We start from the raw sequence: 20,089 nt of genomic DNA, 5'->3' as shown, positions 1-20,089 counted from the left end.
CAAGATTGTCATGTCACAAGCAAAGACTACTTCCTTACACAATTGGTTAGATTACCTGCAGGCTTGGATCACTCTCTTGACAGGACATACTTACTGTCATCAGGAGAGCACCTAAATAATCCATTTACACTCTTTCATGTAACACCTCCACATCTTGCTACACTGCCTCTTTTGACAATGATGTGCTTTGCACCTGTACTTTCATTAGTTGGTCAAGAACTGTATTTTAGGGTTCCAATAGTGTCCAAAGATTAATTATAAGAGTCCATCTTGACTATCTTTGCAGGTCCCAATAGTTTCTGGACTCCAAAATCAGATTAGCATTCCTCAATTCCTGTTTGTGTGGGACACCCATTTTAGCCTAATCCCTTGTTCCAACCCAAAAACCGTTTGCCATATGATTGTCCTTCATTCTTAGCAGAACTTGCCCATGTTTTCAACTGTTAGTCTATTGCTCATTCCACAGACAAACACTTGATAGAACTCAAACAAGACAATAAGGACATCATAAGTTATTAAAACCATACTTGTTGGGAACGACTCCATCATGACGCCGTGGTAACACCTCATCAAAGCATTTTGTGTTTCTAAGCCCTATTTTTGAGTTTAATATTTAAAAATTCATAACTTGTCGGATTTTTCTTGTTTTGGCCTTGTTTTGTTTAGATAAATAATTCCTATTTTTCTAAACTTGTGTCATTTTGTAGTGTTTTCATTAAGTTACTGTGTGTGTTGGTACAAATACTTTACACCTAGCACTCTGAAGTTAAGCCTACTGCTCTGCCAAGCTACCAAGGGGGAAAGCAGGGGTTAGCTGAGGGTGATTCTCTTTTACCCTGACTAGAGTGAGTGTCCTTGCTTGAACAGGGGGTAACCTGACTGTCAACCAAAGACCCCATTTCTAACACCAATTGGCTGTAAAACTAAAAGGTCTCCGACTTTTATTGTGGGCTGCAGGATAAGTAAAAAGAAGTGCTGTCCAAAATCAAATCACAGAACAGATGTGCTATTACCTCAGAGACTGGTTTGTAAAAGGAAAAACATACTAGCATTCAAAAATGGAATAAAATGTAGAGACATGTAATATCTTTCATGGCCAATCAATAAAGAGCATTATAAGAGTAGGGAGACAGTAGAGACTAATAAGGCTACAATAAGGGGTCAAACATAAACTCATCTAATTCATGCTTGAAAGGAGTACCAGAACATTAATTGAGTGAGTTAATCACGCTTAGTCCTGGAAAAGTAATACAGTAGAAAAGTGAAGTGAAAAGTCTATTATGAGTTCTGAAAATTGAAAAACTAGGAGGAGTGCAAGAAAGGACACTGTGGGTCATAAGATGAGAGAATGCATTAATGGTTTGTTGCTTTGCCTTTGAACCATAAATTCCTTCTAGAAATCCATATGGATCTTTGAGAGAAGTCTTTTCTCCTTAGCCCAGCGACCGGTGGATGACAAACTCTCATGATGATGCCCTCATATCTATGCTACTGTTACTTTTTAGGAGTTACAGGGGAGACTTTACATCACAGATACAAAAGCATCTGATACACATATGTTGACATTTGTTGAACCACTAAGAGATGGTGTGCTTGATGTGAGATATATGTGGAAGGCTGTCAGTAGAAGTAAGCATCCATTAACATATTCTAGCCCTGAAAAAGCTTTTTTTCAAAGAGGAAAATGTGTTGGGTATTTGTTTGTTGTGTTGCTCAGGATATTATCCAAATAAAGAACATGTTTTTAATATGGACTATTACCTCTAGAAAATCTGTGGATCTATGTTAACTGTGTTGGACCAGGCCCTTTTTTCAGGGTCATCCACAAACCTTTTGCCTCCTTCCTCCTATTTTTCCTGACCTCTTTTTGTTGGCTTTGGAACTCTGAGCACTTTACCACTGCTAACCAGTGCTAAAGTGCATATGCTCTCTGTGTAAATTGTACTGTTAATTGGTTTATCCATGATTGGCATAGTTGATTTACTAGTAAGTTCCTAGTAAAGTGCACTAAAGGTGCCCAGGGCCTGTAAATCAAATGCTACTAGTGGGCCTGCAGGACTGGTTGTGCCACCCACATGAGTGGCCCTCTAATAATGTCTCAGACCTGCCACTGCAGTGTCTGTTTGTGCACCTTTAAACTGCAAGTTCGACTTCGCAAGTGTACCCACTTGCCAGGCCTAATCCTTCCCTTTTCCTGCATATAAGACACCCTAAGGAAGGCCCTAGGTAGCCCAATGGGCAGGGTGCAGTGTATGGTTGAGGTAGGATGTATACTAATGTGTTTTACATGTCCTGACAGTGAAGCACTGCCAAATTAGGTTTTCACTGTTGCAAGGCCTATCTCTCTCATAGGTTTACCTGGGGGCTGCCTTTAAACATGATTAAAGCGTAGATTCCTTTTGGGAGCAGATAGACATGTGGAGTCTGGGACCTCTGAACTCACAATTTAAAAATACATCTTTTAGTAAAGTTGGTTTTAAGATTGTGTGTTTGAAAATGCCACTTTTTTTGCTTGAACCATTTTTGTGACTCTGTCTGTTTGTGGATTCCCTGTCTGGGTTAGTTTGACAGTTGGGCTGTTTGCAACTCTCTCCAGACAGTGACACAAAGGGGGCTGGGGTGTAGCCTGCAGATCCTGATGAGCCATCTGTGCTAGGAGGGAGGGGAGGTGTGGTCACTCGCACCTGGAAGAGCTGCGCCTGCCCTCACACAATGCAGTCTCCAACCCCCTGGTGTGTGTCTGAGGTCTTGCCTGGGCAAGGCAGGATTTCACAAACAAGCAAGACTTTCCTTTGAAGTAAGCCTACTTAAAAGGCCAAAATGGGTATAAGAAGAGCACCAAAAACCACAGACTTTAGACACTTCTTGAGGTAGACACTCTACCTCACAGACACTTCTGGACAAGAAACCTGCTGGTGAAGAATCCCTGAACCAGACCTGCCAAGAGGAACTGCCTGGCTACCCAAAGGACTCACTGGGACTTCTTTTCTGAGAAGGACTGTTGCCTTGCTGTTGCCCTGATGCCTTGCTGCTCTCTGGCTGTACTGAGAAGTGCTCCCCAAGGGCTTGGATAGAGCTTGCCTCCTGTTCCCTGAAGTCTCAGTACCAAAAAGACTTCACTCCTGCAACTAAACTCCTTGTGCGGTGAAAATTCAACGCATAGCCTGCTAAAAACAATGCACAGCCTGCCCCGCGATGAGAAATTCACAGCACGCTGAACCGTAATGACGCCGCCTGACTTCGCAAGGAGAAGATCGACGCAGCGCCTGCTTTGCAACCGGAACTTCGATGTATGGCCCACCGGATCGACGCACAGCTGACCTGGGACGACGCAGCCCGACTTCCAGAGAGGAATCAACGCAGCGCCTGCCATGCAGGAGAAATTTCCATGCAATGCCCACTGGATCGACATATTGCTTGTGACTTCGCTCCGCAAGCCCAGGATTCCACGCACTGTCTCCAGGGTGCCAGAAAACCCCGCAAACAGAAGAGGAACCAAGTCTGCGCACCGGAAATCGACTCAAAGTCTTCTGATGCGTGGAAAATAACGGCGCAAGTCGGTGTGCGAAGGAGCGAAACCGACGCACACCTACTCGTTTTCCACGCATCGCCTCCTCTGCGGTCCCTTGCGGAGATTTTGAACGGGAACCAGGTACTTTGTGCTTGCAAGAGACCTTTATTGTTTTTAAGAGACATTTATTTGTTTTGCAGAGACTTAGGACACTTTATATCACTTTTACAGTGATATCTCAACATCTACTTATTGCATTTTAATTGTTTTGACCTGCATTAAGCCAGATAAATATTATATATTTTTCTAAACACCGTGTGGTGTATTTTTGTGGTGCTATATGGTGTTATGATGTTGTATGATTTATTGCACAAATACTTTACACATTGCCTTCTAAGTTAAGCCTGACTGCTCAGTGCCAAGCAACCAGAGGGTGGGCACAGGATAATTTGGATTGTGCGTGACTTACCCTGACTAGAGTGAGGGTCCTTGCTTGAACAGGGGGTAACCTGACTGCCAACCGAAGACCCCATTTCTAACAAACAGTATATGTAAAAACCATTACAGGTAAATCTATGGCTAATAGTTGGAGTCTCTCCTTGTTGTATGATTCTGAAGGCTGGGGGCAACCAGCCCTTCGAGGTGGACACAACATCGACAGACAAGGTTTTACTCTGTGCTGGTGCAGTTTGTAGGCTGTGAGTTGTTGTCTTGAAGTTTGCATTAAACCACCATGGTCAATCACCTACGTGGTGGCCTAGTTGGTCGAATTCCTGGATGTTGAAAGGCTTCTTGGACCAATTCCTACCTCCAAAATTGCCGGAGGGAGTGACATCAGTACTTAATATCATGCAATGATTAAAGGAGAGGTGTATTATATATGAGGAAAAACCAAAACAGGGATTACCAATTCATCCTAAATTAACACTATTCGACTGCAGAGGTGAATGCACAGCCGTGCCCGTAAGGTTGCAAGGTGAGTACTGATCAAGAAGTGGAACAAGAAGCCTTAGGTCTGGGTGAAACTGAAGTTCCTTTGCATTTTTCATTTTGGGGTATGTGTGAGAGGACCCCAATTCCAAGAACCCCACAAAATCTAAGTTAGTGGTTTCTAGTGACAGAGAGTATGTGCCCAATGATTAGGAGTTTCCAAATTAACCCCACCCATCTCTGATATAGCTTTGGGATGCACTTTACTAGTGATCTCTGGTAAACTTGCAACATTGGGGTTTATTTTTTATTGAATAGGAATGTTTGTTAACTGCATCTAAGCTAAATCTTCATTAATGGTAAGACATATTGGAAGAGCGAAAGCAAGCATGTGGCTTACCACAAGGACATCCGGAGCGCCTCAAGGAACCATAAGCGTATGTTTTAAATAAACAGTGAATGTGCGATGCAAGATTGATGCTTTCCTCTGAGAAACAACAGGAACACACAATTCACCATTTTGTTTTCCTCTTGCTTCTTTGACCATAGATCCATGCGCAGACAATAAAGAAGATTTTGTACCATTGCAGACCTCTGGAGATTGTTTCTGCAGACAACATAGACACCAGACCCCATAACGCATTTTGGAAACAAGGGCAAGTCCCGTTCTAGCCAATATTCTCACTGAGGGAGGAATTTCTGCCAAAGTTGACTTGTTGGATTTGTGAACACTTGGTATGCACTTGAACAGTTTGGACACGGAAGGATGCCAAACTGCTGCATTAAGCTTACCTCAACCCAGGAAGATAGGCATTGTGGACTCTATGCTTCTGATATATGCCGAATTTGCGTAAAAAATGACATGGCGCAAATGGAGTATAAATATGCCTCTCACTTTTTTCATGGTACAATCTTATTTTCATTCCTCACAGGTTACATGGGCTAGTTTTGAACTTTTGCAAGCAGCACAACCATTTGGAGAACCTGAAGAGTGTAAAAGCCAATACTGTTTAGGGCAGTACTTTCCCCAAATCCTTAAATAATTATGAACAGCACAGAGTTCATGATCAATTAGTGACCGCAAAAAGGTTATACAGAGTGCAATGAGGGCTCCAAGTGTTGCTAATGTATTTCTTGGGTGATGTTGCTTTACTTTGTTGATTTGCCTGATTCTCTGTTTGGATATTCTTTTCGCAGTACATATATTTCATTATATATGTTTTCCGCAAACGGCTGTTTTTATACAATTTAACAAGCGATGATGTTCATTGAATCTTTACTCCAGTGTTGATAATTGTGTTACCCTGTAACTCGTCTCTCACTGGAAACTGCCTCCTTTGAGCGTTCACTCCTCAGCCAAGTTAATCTTGAATCAAAGGTAACAGGAGGCCAACTTCCCATTGCACACAATGTACCTAGTGTCCTGGTTCACAGGAAATAGCTGCACTCTTTTTAATATTGTCAGGTGTTCCCTTTAACTGCAATGATTGGAGAAATGGCCTGACAAAGTACACTTCTAGGCAGTTTAATGCTATTGGACTTGGCCCTTTCTGCAGAGTCATCCCCAAACTTTTTGCCTTCATTCTCTTGTTTCTGGATCCGTTTTTGTTGTCTTTTAGGACTCTGCACACTTTGTCTTTCCTAACAGGTGCTAAAGTGCTCTCACCTTAAAACAGGGTAGAATTGGCTCATACTCAATTGGCATATTTACTTTACATGTAAGACTGTATTAAAGTGGTATTACCTGTGCCCAGGGGCTGGAAATTAACTGCTACCAGTGGGCTTACAACAATTCCCAAGTCTCCCACCTAGGTAGCCCTTTAAACATGTCTGATATCTGCCACTGCAGCCTTTGTGTACAGTTTTAAACTGCCATTTTGACATGGCAAAATAAACCTTTTGCCAGGCCCAAACCTCCCTTTTTAATAAATATAAGTTACCCACGGGGTCAGCTCTAGACAGCCCAGAAGGCAGGGTGCAGTGTACTTAAAAACTGGATGTGTACTTTTAAGTTTTACATGTCCTGGCAGTGAAACACTTTTAAATTCATTTTTCACACCTGCAAGGCCTAGCTCTCCTATAGGATAACACTGGAGTCACCTTATTACATTTAATAAACTGTAACATCCAAATTGAAAAAGCTAACCAGTTCATGCTTGCTGTCTTTGGAATTGTAAGGAAAATAAACTGTCATATAGTGAAGTCGGATTTTAAATTATAATTTTGAAAAAAACAAATTTAGAGAGTTGGCATCTTCTGACCTTAGCCATTTAGGGGCCTATTTACAAGCCCCTTAGCGATACTGTAGCAACATTTGTTTTGACGCTACGGTGGTGCTAAGCAGGCCCTCACCCTGCGCTCTATGTACAAAGTGGTGCAATGCATTGTGCCACTTTGTAAAACCTTGCACCACATTATACCTGCGGCAAGTACAATGAATGCAAGGGCGGCACAGTGAAATTTACAAGATTTCACTGCACCATTCTAGAGTAATTTTTTACCACCTGTCCAGGGCAGGCGTTAAAATGACACTAGTGCTTTATCCTAAGGGCCTCCCTGAGCTTTGCTGGACTAGCTCCAAAATATTTGGCGCTAGTCCAACAAAGCGCCTTAACAGCATCAAAAACGTTGACGCTGTTGTGCTAACAAACACCATGGTGTGCTGCATTGTAAATACAGTGCTACCATGGTGTTGTTAGGGAGGCGCAGGGCAACGCAAGGAAACTGGTGCAACAAAGCTGATGCGCAAGTTCCTTGTAAACATGCCCCTTAGTGCCTGCTACCTGTCTCTGGGGCACATGACTGGGTTAGCTGACAGTTGGGCTTAGTGTATTTCTCCTAGACAGCCACATACAATAGAGGACTTGGGTGTGCCTAGATAGGTCAACACTGGCACGACGAGAGGGCAGAGCAGGGAACAGCCCTACTTACACCTGAATAGGTGGTATCCTGTTGCCGGACAGAGGGCTGCATACCCCTGTAGTCAGCCTGAAGCAATGGCTGGGGAGGCAGGAAACCTGTGCACTCAAAGGGGAACCTCTAGAAACTTCGCCCACTTCAGGGGGGAACAACCTGTGGAGACTCTGCCAGGAAGAAGGACTGCTGTAGTGCTGAAAGGACTGCCACTTTACTGGATTGCTGCCCAGCTGGACTACTGTCTTGCCAGACCTCCTCCTGTATTGCTTGATTGCTGCCCTGCTGCCTTCTTACTTAGGTCAGAGGGATTGAACCTGTACTAAACCCAGGTCTCCCAGAGTGACGCCGCGGGCTAGTCTACTGGCTTCCTACTCAAAGCCACAGGGACAAAAGAGGCTCCTCAACCACCTGAGCCAGCACCCCGATCCAGCAGGAGTAAGCCCCTGATTCCCAGGTGGTGCCCCCCATGCTCTTGAATATTGATATGGCCTAAGTGGAGTTGAATGGAAGTTTTGGGGCTCTTTGCAACCGCAAATGTACCCATTGGTGACAAAACCTTGTCTGCCAATGTGAAGTTCCATTAACCCAACCTTCATGCTACAGCATCAACCACTTGGCGGCAGCCCCATTCACAAAGCTCTGGCCTGACCTCCCACGACAACAGGATCTTTGCACTGCAGCGATGACTGTCCTTGATGTCCAGCTTGCTCTTCGTACTGCAACGACGACCATTGGTGACACTTCTCTGGTCCTTGCAGTCCCCTCCACAACAAATAGGATTCTTTTGCACTGGACTGAGGAGGTAATTTTCCAGCAGGACTAGCCTGGAGCCTGAATCCTACCCACAGTTCATCTTGGTCAGCCTGAACTTGTGATTTCTTTTGGTCTTGCACGGCCAGAGAGCTGCGGATGGGACATGAGGTCGTTTGGTGCTATTTTCACTCAAATCTATAAAATTGCACATCTCCAGTTCTATTGACTAGATTTTTGTTGTTTTGGTCTTGAATTATTTATTACATTTCACACTATTTTGTTCTAAATTGGTAAGGGATTTTTTTTTGTTGTGTTCTCACTTCATTACAGTTTGAAGAACTGCATACATTCTTTACACATTGCCTCTAAGTTAAGCCTGACTACTCTGTGCCAAGCTACCAGAGGGTTGGGCACAGGTTAATTTGGGGTTTGGCTGAGCTTCACCCTGACAAGGATTGTGGTTGCTCTTTGAGTAGGATTTCACCCTCCTCAACCAGTAACCCAATTATTCTCAAATACTATGCACCGTCTGTTGATCTACTGCTATGATTTGACCTGAAATTTATGAACATCTTATTGGTTAACCACCTGTATTATTAATCTGATAAAAATGGTTAGTATTTGTCGTAACTCACCCTCTCCTGAAATGGTAATTCGCACAGCTCCATTCCTGCCCCCATAGTAGGGCTGGATTTGTGTTATTCTAGCAGTCTGTCCAGCTGCAAAGAGAAAAAATTGGTATATGTTGTTTTAAGAAGTAACTTCATGTGTAATTGCACTAAACAGCTAAATAATATTTACAGCTAGAAATAACATCTGATAACTATAAAGACGCAAGCAGGAGGAAAATAGTAAACAGGCCTGTTTATTTTAATGAAAACTCATGGTGATGCTCATCCTGCATCAACACTTTTGGACAATTATGATGCCAACCTATAATAGCATTTGCCCTATATATTACAAGCCTAAAGGACAAAGGTTCATGTTGCAAGACAGTTGATGTTTTTGTGACCAGGTCTATATTTTGAATTGCAATGGATGTACCAGTGGGTTACAGCACAAGATGACAATTTAGGAGGATTGCCAAACTCTTCCTTATTAACAATAATGAGACAGTATTAATTTCCGTATCTCACTAAATCTACAAATGCAGGGCAGAGGCCTGCATGGGATAGCAAGCCTCCACCTTGGTATTCATCTCCTTAGATCACAAGAGACGGGGGCTCAATCAAAAATAAAGTAGATATTTAATGAATGGCACATAGAAAGCCTGTGGTGGTCCCCTCAATCATCATCTGCTTCCCTTAATGGTGAGTGTACTGATTCACAAGTTGTAAGCTGTCTCTCAGGCACCAATTCTTCTTTGCAAATGGATACAGTCCCATCACAGGAGGCAGTATCTGATTTCAGAGGGGTATTAGTTTTTGTAATTTCTGAGGCGTTTTAAAAACGTTAATATCTTGTGACCATAAGAAACCATTACTTACCTTTAACAATGTTTTTCAGTGATTGTTCTTGTTTTCTTATGACATAGCACAGCCAATCCCATGTATTTTGTCCACCATAAATACACCCTCATTGCCAGGATACACTGGCACACATTTCCACATACCTGCACGCATGCACTCACACACTTCTACACACAAACACACCCCCACTCAGCCACGCAAATACGACATACTCATCCATTCACACTGACATACATACACAAACACCGCTAACACACACATTCACTGCCCCATCCTATTCCCCACTCCAGCGCATACCCACATTCAAGCCCCTTCCCACCCTCACCCGCATGCATCCATTCACACCACCCTACGCACCGCATAGACCCAGTCACTCCCCCTTCCGCACTGCACACATGCACTCACCCCATCCATCCGCATTCAACAACATACACGCACCCACCTCCCCCACATTCACGACACTCACACACGTACTCACACACTCATACATGCACACACACACCCCACGCCCCCACCCCTGTCGGACGATCACTTACCTCATCTGTCGAGGAGGTCGTCCGGGACGGGATGGGTCCCGGTGCTTCCACTGCTGGCAGTGCCCCTCCATCAGGTCTCCGCCATGCCATCGTAAGAGTGCGTTCGGTGTCGTTTTGACATGGCAGTGCCTGTGGTGGAACCGCCTCTTCCCAGCTGACCGCCAGCATGACTGCTGTCAGAGTTCCGCCTGATTTCAGGTAGAAATTTGATGGCAGTCGTAATGCGATGGTCTTAAGACAGCCAGCACTCGCGGTCTTTCAGCACCCGCTGCTTTGGAGGTCTTGTAAAAAGACCACCAAAGTCCTAATAAGGGACTTAGGGCCTGATTACAACTTTGGAGGAGGTGTTAATCCGTCCCAAAAGTGACGGTAAAGTGACGGATATACCACCAGCCATATTACGAGTCCATTATATCCTATGGAACTCGTAATACGGCTGGTGGTATATCCGTCACTTTTGGGACGAATTAACACCTCCTCCAAAGTTGTAATCAGGCCCTTAGTCTGGTTTCATTCTGTGCTTGCTGTCAGCTTTTCTTAACTTTAATAGAAAGTGTAAAGTTCCTAGAGCACATGCAAAAATGCTGATATATTCATGAACAACAATTCTGTAAGTTGACATTTTATTTATGTTAATGGGTATAGAAATTACAGTATGGCCCCGTAATGTTATCAAAGATGGATGCGTGAAGTCAACTTGTGGCTCAAGCAGATGAATTATGCAACATCTAGTTCAGACTGACAGTATTGTTAGTGTCTCCAAACCCTGTTTTTTTTTGTGAATAGGAAATCAAATCAGTGCTCATGTGGTATAAAAAATAGGGGTGGGCATAACTCATGTAACAGTGTGCTGAATAATCACACAGAATTACCCCCAAATTCTGCAAAATTACGCAGAATCATGCAAGAAGTGTATTTATGCATTCAGCACTATTTTCCTAGCACAGAAATGTACCTTTTATCCAAAATGGACACAAAGATGTGTTTTGCTGTGAAGAGCTTTGCTAAAAGCAACAGAAACTGAATAGAAAGTGAGGGTGCATCCACTCATGATCTCTGCATGTTTACTTGGAGTAGGATTTTCTCCCAGCTTATTCCTTTCATTTAGTGCTAGTTTCTTAATGAAAAATGCACTCTCACAACCAAGATGAATTATTTACCCAAGTTTATCAGCATTTACAATTTAAAAAATAATGCTGACTTAATGAAATTACTCCAGTTACTCCGGTGTAATTGAAATTCCACCCAGGCCGAATAAACAACAAAGGATATGATCATTGGTAAGGAAAGGGCTTTGTGCCAGAATTATCACCAGAGGTCATGCCCACTTCTTTCAGTCATAGAGGTGATTTCAAAAGCCCCCCAGAAGGTGTCTTTTATGGAAAGCACACACTGGGCTTTCTCAGTCAAGTTTGATTAGGAATAGCTGCAGCCAGCTATACAAAGGTATGCTGTGCAGTCTATCCTAAGAAACTCCTAAAACAGGTTTGGAGATTTAATGCTTTGGCTAAGGTTTAGTGAAGCCCTAACGAATAGCACATAGTGGTAGGATGTCATAAACTTACTAAAATATTAGAAGAGGTTATTTTGTGTTCTTGACAGTTATATGTCTGTTTTTTGTTTTCATTCTGTAGGGTTACCATAGATATTTTATGTTGGAGATTGAGAACTTTGAATTAAATATTTTAAACCACATGTCCCTATTTCTTAGTGCTACCTTTGAGTGGGTTATCCATAAACAAAAGATTGTATGTATTGCCACTGTGTGCATAAACTCATCTAGCGGGACTGATAGTAACCTGGAAATACCGCCTGCACATTATTGCTAAGCAGGTTTCTGTTAGGCTTTGAAGTCAGGGCAAATTTCAGTTCTTTCATGCCCCCTTCGGCAAGTCACTGACAGTGCACAGCACACTGTTACAAATTGTGTTTACATATAATATTCAAGGATACTACTGGTGTGTGTTTTCAATATTGTAACTCAACAGCAGCTCACTAATATTACTTCAAAATCTCAGTGACACCCACCCTTTTCTCATATGTGAGGTCCAGTTTTGATCTAAAAGAAACTTTTTTTATGGATGCTGTATGAAACATCACAACATTTCTGTGCACAATGTATGTAATAGACTCTCACACACCACCCACATTAAAAATACATTAAAGGAAATTACATTTAAAACAATTTGTTTAAGAACTATTCAAGGCCATCAAGCAAAGACTCTCTGCAGAACAGAGCCAGCTCTATCCCGAGCTCCCCTGCCCATGCCTTAGAACGTCTCTGCCTAGGGGGTGGTTTTTTTTTTTTTTTTTGGGCCGGTCCCCCACACATCATACTGTGGACCCTAATCATTTAAAAAATAAGGGGGTCATTCTGACCCTGGCGGCCGGTGGCCGCCAGGGCCACCGACCACGGGAGCACTGCCAACAGGCTGGCGGTGCTCCCACGAGCATTCTGACCGCGGCGGTTCAGCCGCGGTCAGAAGCGGAAAGTCGGCGGTCTCCCGCCGACTTCCCGCTGCTCGGGGGAATCCTCCATGGCTGTGGAGCGCGCTCCGCAGCCATGGGGATTCTGACACCCCCTACCGCCATCCTGTTCCTGGCGGGTCTCCCGCCAGGAACAGGATGGCGGTAGGGGGTGCTGCGGGGCCCCTGGGGGCCCCTGCAGTGCCCATGCCAATGGCATGGGCACTGCAGGGGCCCCCGTAAGAGGGCCCCACTGTGTATTTCAGTGTCTGCAATGCAGACACTGAAATACGCGACGGGTGCAAACTGCACCCGTCGCACCCCTGCAACTACGCCGGCTCAATTCTGAGCCGGCGTCCTCGTTGCAGGGGCATTTCCTCTGGGCCGGCGGGCGCTCTTTTGGAGAGCGCCCGCCGGCCCAGAGGAAATGTCTGAATGGCCGCCGCGGTCTTATGACCGCGGTGCGGTCATTTGGCGGCTCCCTCCAGGCGGGCGGCGCCCGCCGGGCTCAGAATGAGCCCCTAAATGTCCCCTGGGCCCGCCATGTGAGGTGTGGGCCCAAACCTTGATAAAAATGAATGCCCTCTGAGCTCACCACCCACAGGGCACCTGGGGGTCATTCATTTTTATCAAGTTTTGGGCCCACAGGATATGCGGTGGGCACAGGGGCATTATTTTTTTTTTTGTATATGATTAGGGGCCCACAGGGAATGCGGTATGTCCTCGGGGCATTGTTTGTTTTAATGGTTAGGGCTTATCAAATGCCCTGGGGGCACTCATGTTTTTTAATGATTAGGGACCCGCTGTCCACGGGCATTTATTTTTTAGCAAAATAAATTGCCACAAAAATTCCATAAAATTTGCATAACAGTGCTGGAAAATGTGCTTATTTGTGCCACCTAATTTGCTTATCCATCCCGCAATATCCTGGGGGGAGAGGTTCTGATTTGTACTGAGTAAAACCAGAAAGCCTGGATAGTTTGTGACTTCCCTGCTTAAACTGTGTTATCTTAGGAAAATATTTTATTTCACAAAATCTCTCTTTTTTCTTCATTAACTCATATGAAAGCACTTTCAAATATGTGAGTTCAGACTCGCAGTAGTACAATACTATGAATTTTAATAAATACTTCTGAGTGCAGTGCTATAAGGTGAATTAATAATGTCAAAGCTTTCACTTGTTAAGGAAATACAGTTTTTGAACTTTAAGGAGACTTTGTAATATTTTATGTGATTTGTTTTATAAGTTTACATAACACATATTTTAAGGGCTCTGCTCATCTACAGGCTCTAAGATCTGAGCCAGGTCCTTGACTCCCATTTGGTTCTGCTCTCCCTGTTAATTGGTCCATCTCTAGTAAGCATTCACACAAACACACATGCATCAAGAGAAAGGCTGATAGAACAGTCTTAAATAATTGTAAGTCAACATGCAACATTTCTTTTCATTTAAAAAGAGATCCATGTTATGTATGGTCTCACAGTACTGATACAATAAAACAAATGGCTTTGAGCTATAGAATTACATTAAAATGTCATACCTGTTTTGTAAAACTTTCATTGAGAAGGCAAAATTCCTGTATACAGCTTTTAAACTTGCATTTTTTGTTGTGTTATGACCTGCCGATTTCACACACTACATTTAGCGTGCTTTGTTGTATGCAGATATCTCGATTAGGCAGAAAGATCAGGGGCTGCAAGGAGATCAAGAAGCCATTCAAAGAGACAATGAAAGGTGGATGGGCTGTAAACGGCCTCTAGAGGATGAGTCAGAACAGCTCCGTAGGTGAGATGGCACCTGGCGGTGTGACTGACAAGCTCAACCCAGTCCATAGGGACTGACAGGGGAGAGAGGCTAAAGCCCTATCAATCCAAAGGGTGTTGAGCAACTGCACTTCATTGTCCCTTTCCTTACATAATGAGAATGTACCAGACCAGTGCCTCCGAATAGACAAACAACATTGTAAGAAACATCGTGCAAGCACATACAAAATGTAATGAAACAAAAATAAAACAGCATCAACCTAAGGAGATGTAAGCGAACACCTTAGAGCCAAAGTCCAATTCCCTGTCACCAGTCATCTGTAAATGCAATTGGACATGGTGGCGTACAAAGGCCCCCATAGCTCCCATGGTGCAGGGGGCCTCTGAGCTCTAGGGGGACCCCTCGGCACAGCACTTTGCCTGAATGAGTACAGAGGGGCCTCCCTCCTTGTTCTGTGCAGGGGGAACCCAGTTTCAATACGCCACTGATTGGACTATAAACATGGAAGCCACACCCCAGGATGGTGATTGCCACAGGTTAGTGTATGGCTGTGTATGTATGTGTGCATGTAGATCTACTTGTATAAACCAATCTTAGCTGGGAGCAATGGAGTGCATACCTGCTGGTGTGAGGGTGGTGGTCAGCAGGACCCAGAGGAGGTAGGGGTACAAATTGTGTAGGATGGCCATGGTCGGACCCATCTCATCTGGGGCCCGAAGGTGGGCTACAGCCAGCACCTACAAGAGGAAGCAAAAACAGCTGTCATTAAACAGGTAATACTTCTAACCCTACATGGCCCAGAGAAGGAAATTGGAAAAATACATAGGAACATAAATAGAGACAATATAGATGTGAATATGCAAGTAAGGGACAAAAACACTAAAAGTGAATATGAAAGAGGAGAGACAGCATTGCAGAAGGACACACACCAAAGGATAGAGGAGGAGAAAGCCATGCAATTCCTGAGATAAATAGAGAGAAAATACAATAGAGAGAGAACGACAGAGATAGGCACCCTGGCCCTCCCAAAGCACATTCAGGAGAAATCTCCTTTTGTGTGTTCTTTTTTTAATGTTTCTCTCTGCTTATCGCCTCCCTTCTATGAGAGCTGAAGTAAAAACACTTTGTTGCCAGAACAAATCCCATCGGTTCTTTAGCTACTCGCAAGGATGGGCACTCTCAACCTCAGGTGAGGCAGCATCTTCTGTATCAGACTTTGGGCCTTACAATGAGTACGGCGGTCCTAAGACCGCCGTACCTGTGGTGGGAGTCTGACCGCTGCAACCTTGTGGGTGCGTCCACCAGATTACGATGCTGGAGGTTGGAGCACCACGAAACCACCGTAATCCGCCAGGATTGTGGATCCTGGCACATTCGCAGGGGCAAAAGCTGTGTTCCAGGACGGCGGCACTGATGTCAGCAATGTTGTGCTGATCTGTAATGATATGTGTGTTTTGACCACTGACTCCATGTTGCACTTAGCCTAGCATTACACCATCACATTAGTGACCATCAGCTTAATTTTGCCTATTGACTTTATTTTAGCAATAGCCACTGCCACGTTAAAAGCTGCAAATAGTTTTCCATGTTGTACTGTGCTCATGTTTTTATTCTTCGTGTTTTTCCCCCCAAGGGCTTAGGCTGAAAAGAATGGACTCAGACGGCAGGGACGGTCTTGTTTTGAATTGGCACCTTGGGATTGTGGCCAAGTCCCGACGTGTTATTTTCACAGCTGGCCTAAAGCAATCAGCATTTTTTTAAATAAATAAACTTCTGCAGGGAGAGGGAGGTTGTAGACTTTTCATCTCTTGTTTGTTCAAAGTATAAGAGGCAGAGACCAGATGGACCGCAGACAGAGAGTGTTTGCAGATCTCAGGCACATCCAGGATGCTGGAGTGTGCCATCTTTCTAGTGAGGATAATTGATCTCTCTCTCCTCGATCAATTCTGGGATCTGGCGATCTGATGCTCAATAGGAGGGAGATGAAGCAGTGATGCCCTTTTCTCATGGTGATGTATATTTTTTAATTCATTATTTGCTTTGCATTATAATATAGATACATATATTTGCTGTGTATATTGCAGTGGAGAATCATTTGTAAATTCTTTCATTTCATTGCTGTGACCATTTTTGAACATGTGCTTTCAGCATGCTAATCTCCTTTTAGGAACCTTGCATAGTGAAATAATAAATGTCTTCTTTGGACTAAGAAGCGCAATCCAGAGATTTTTGTCAGTGCATGAGTGTTTCAGCTCGGTCATTATTGAAGCAAAACATGATCATGACTTGCCTTTCTGTCAGACTTTTCATGGCAGGGAACCCACCATGAAAAGGCCAGAGGAAACGCAAAGACGGAGCTGTAAGTAGCCACGTCATGGGCAGTGCAGAGGCCCGTCTGTCTGCACAGTTGGAATGCCATGGCAGACAATGCGCATTCCGACTGTGCTAGCAGCACAGTTAGTGCAGCTGGCATTGGCCTCGGCTCTCTTTTAGAGCCAATGAAGCTGCTCTGACTGTCCCACCAGCCCCACAGGAACGTCATAATATGGCGGCCCGATAGTCAGACCGCCAAATTTATAATGAGGCCCTTTAATCTGTACAGCATTAAAAGATGGGTTTGATTTTCAGAGATAAATGTAAACTATTTTTTCTCCAGAAGGACCTAGGGCTCGATTATGACCTTGGTGGAGGGTATTACTCTGTCCCAAAAGTGATGGATAGCCCAGCCACTGTTTTACAAGTTCCATAGGATATAATGGAACTTGCAATATGGCGGGTGGGATATCCGTCATGTTTGGGATGGAGTAACTCCCTCCACCAAGGTCGTAATGAGGCCCCTGGAGTTGATACCTGAATATATTTTGTAAAATTCTCTGCATTTTTTTTCAACCTGTCAGATGTCACCTGTTTGGTTTATAGATCCTTTGGGAATACTACAGACAACTCAAGAGCACCTTTGAAGAGATGTATGTGTGTACCTTTCAACTTTGTCATGAATTAGAAAAAATATAGGCTGTTTTTTCTGCTTTCTAGCCCTACACATGAAAATAAATGGCAGACTCATAAAAATATTTCAAATCAATGTATGAAGCTACCTATTTATGTAGTGCATCTAAAGGGATACATAATACAAATAGCCAGGAGGACCCTTATTGATGTACAGGGGCTTTCTTTAATAATCCCAAGTCCACTATTTTGTGGTAGGGTGATCGAGCAGCTTAGGCTAATCAAAGGGGAAAGGTAGGCATTCATTGCACATAGAGTCAGTAAGGGTGCCACACACTTAAAGAAGACATCCAACGTCAATTTATAAACATAACACAAATTTTTATGCACTTTTAATCACCAGGATCATCAGAATTGGGTAAGTACTTTCAGAATTAGGTTTTTACATCAAATTGGAAATAGTGTAGATTTGAGGCATGAGCCTCAAAATCAGTACTGTTATCCTATGAGAGAAACATTCACTGCATAGGGTCATATACAATCGACTTCCAGGGCTGTTCTTTAGGACTTATGGTAAGTATGGACCAAGGTCTAAGAATGCATCAGCTGATGGTGGATTGGGGTGTCTGGGTGCTGAGGTGCTTCTCATGGTGGTAGACTCAAACACTACCAGTTATTGTCAATGAGGAATGGTACCTGGAAAAAGAGGTTGCAAGCAAAGACTGGGGGGGCAGTCTGGTTGAACCCAAAAGGGGGCTCAGGTCTTGAGGGTTTCTGGGGGCTAGAGACACTGTTGGTTCACTCGTACTCAGGCTGGCGAGCTTGGGTGAAGCAGTGATTTGCCAAGTGGGGTTGTGCTGACTGAGGCTCTCACGGTTATTGGTCTTCTGCAGAAGAGGCTGCTAGCAAGGACTGGGGGCCAGTCTGGCCAAACCTAAAGGGAGAAGTGTGAGCTATTTAAGGTCTTTGGGCCACATAGGCACATTTGCTTCCTGGGAACTTGGGTTGTGGGGCTCGGGGGCATAGGTGTTTTGGCCAGTGGGTCACGGCGGTCAGACACTCTTACTGTTGTCATTGTTTCAGCAGAAAAGGGGCAAACACGACATCTGGGCCACACTCAATGTGGGTCTCACTCTCCTGAAGTCCCTCGAAATGCAGGTCAGTCTTCCTCAGTGTTGGTGTCTAGACTCGACAAACAAGCCTTGGCTAATGCAACTGCTCTGGTACCTAGGATAGTTATGCTTGGGGGCTCCTGGAGGGGTCAGCTTCTCAAGATTCTCTGGGAAGACAGGGCTGACCTCCAAAACCCTCGGTGACCTCTTCCTGGCTCCCTCGGTGGGCCCAATAATCAGCAACATGGTGTACCAGACAGCTGCGTTTGGTGCCTGCAGATGGAGGAAAGTAGTTATACTACACAGTGGAAGAACTTTCCCAGAGTTTGAGGTCCCGGGCAGTCCTTTAGGGGTTGGGGGATGTTTTTCAGCTCTTTGCAAAGTCAGTCCCAGCGATTGTCGAAGTGCAAGCAGCCTGGAAGTGATTAGCACCAATCTTTCGTGCAGGTCTTCAGTTCTCACTCTCTTAGGTCTTTCTACTTTCTTCCTCTGTTTCCAGTAGTCAAAGTCTTGACTTGATCTATTTTCCTGCTTTAAGGGGGCCACCTAAATACTACATTTAGGTGTGTTAAGGGGAGTGTAAGGTAGTAGCCAATGGGCTATTTACCTCTGAGGTCACTAAACTCCCTATATGACCATTTCCTGCATGAAGTGGGCATAACCCTTTCTTAGAGCTCCTAATTTCACTACACACAAGATGGTGGAATTATTTCTTTTGTGTTCACTTCACGTAGCCCACTTAGCAATGTTATTAGCCTGATAGTGTAACAAGTCTCCTGACTATCTAATTGGCCACCTGTCCTGGTGCCAAATGGGCCTCAGAGCAGGGGGTGGCATTCTCCAGGTCTGGAGGAAGCCAGGGTCGCATATCAAAGGCGGCAGAGGCTCTGAAGCCTTTGGCCTTCATATGCTGATTTACTAGCCTTCCTGCTTGATGAGGTGATAACAATTCCTGCCTGAGCAAGCATTGTTCCTGACCTCCTGAGAGCATGCGCTCCCACCTGCAGGGGCTCAGAAATGCGTCTGGGGTGCCAAGCTGGACAAGACCAGTCAGCCAGTACACAAGAGAACTAGTAAGATTTCAGGGGGCACCTCTAAAGTGCCCTCTGGATGTCTGTCATAATACATCTAGTACTGGCATCAGTACAGATTTATTAAGACGAGGCATTTGATACCAAACACAATGGGTTTCAGTGAACCCAGTATGTGGGTGGGTAACTGATTTTGACCAGTGCCCAGTACATACATTAAGATGGCTTCACTGCCCACTTGTAATATCTAGCAAAGAAACTAGACATCACAGGGGCATATCTGCATATGCAGATATGTCCTCACATGTGCTACAATGCACCCTGCCTTAGGGCTCCAAGGCCTGCTGTAGGGGTGACTTACATATAGCCCATGCAGTGTTTTTGGCATGGCACACAGGAGTGTGCCCTATCCTGTTTTCAAACATGGTTTGCACCATGTCATGCAACCTACTAAGGCAGTTTGTGTGTAATTTGTTTGTGGGTCCCTGAGGGTGGCACAAAATGTGCTGCAGCCCTTAGGGACCCTCTTTTGCACCCATCCCCAAGGTACCAATGATACCATTTACTAGGGACTTACAGGGGTGCTAAAGTACATGCCAATTGGGTTGCAATCAGACTTTACTTGTTTGAAGTGAAAGAGCACTGCAGCTGAGG

General features: G+C 44.3%; 1 protein-coding gene across 2 annotated transcripts in view; it reads right to left on the bottom strand.

The window, feature by feature from the left end:
- Positions 1-20,089, bottom strand: part of LOC138282757 (fibrocystin-L-like) — a 735,329-nt gene that overhangs the window by 694,562 nt on the left and 20,678 nt on the right. For both annotated transcript variants that reach the window (XM_069220628.1, XM_069220629.1), the window contains exons 2-3: positions 14,966-15,083; positions 8,746-8,829 (exon numbers count right to left, since the gene is read on the bottom strand). In XM_069220628.1, the coding sequence (XP_069076729.1) occupies positions 8,746-8,829; positions 14,966-15,047 (166 nt within the window). In that variant the 5' untranslated portion in view covers positions 15,048-15,083. The remainder of the gene's footprint in view (positions 1-8,745; positions 8,830-14,965; positions 15,084-20,089) is intronic.

The sequence above is a fragment of the Pleurodeles waltl genome, chromosome 2_2, assembly GCF_031143425.1.
Source record: "Pleurodeles waltl isolate 20211129_DDA chromosome 2_2, aPleWal1.hap1.20221129, whole genome shotgun sequence".
NCBI lineage: Eukaryota > Metazoa > Chordata > Amphibia > Caudata > Salamandridae > Pleurodeles > Pleurodeles waltl.
This window is presented reverse-complemented; position numbering and strand designations above follow the sequence as displayed.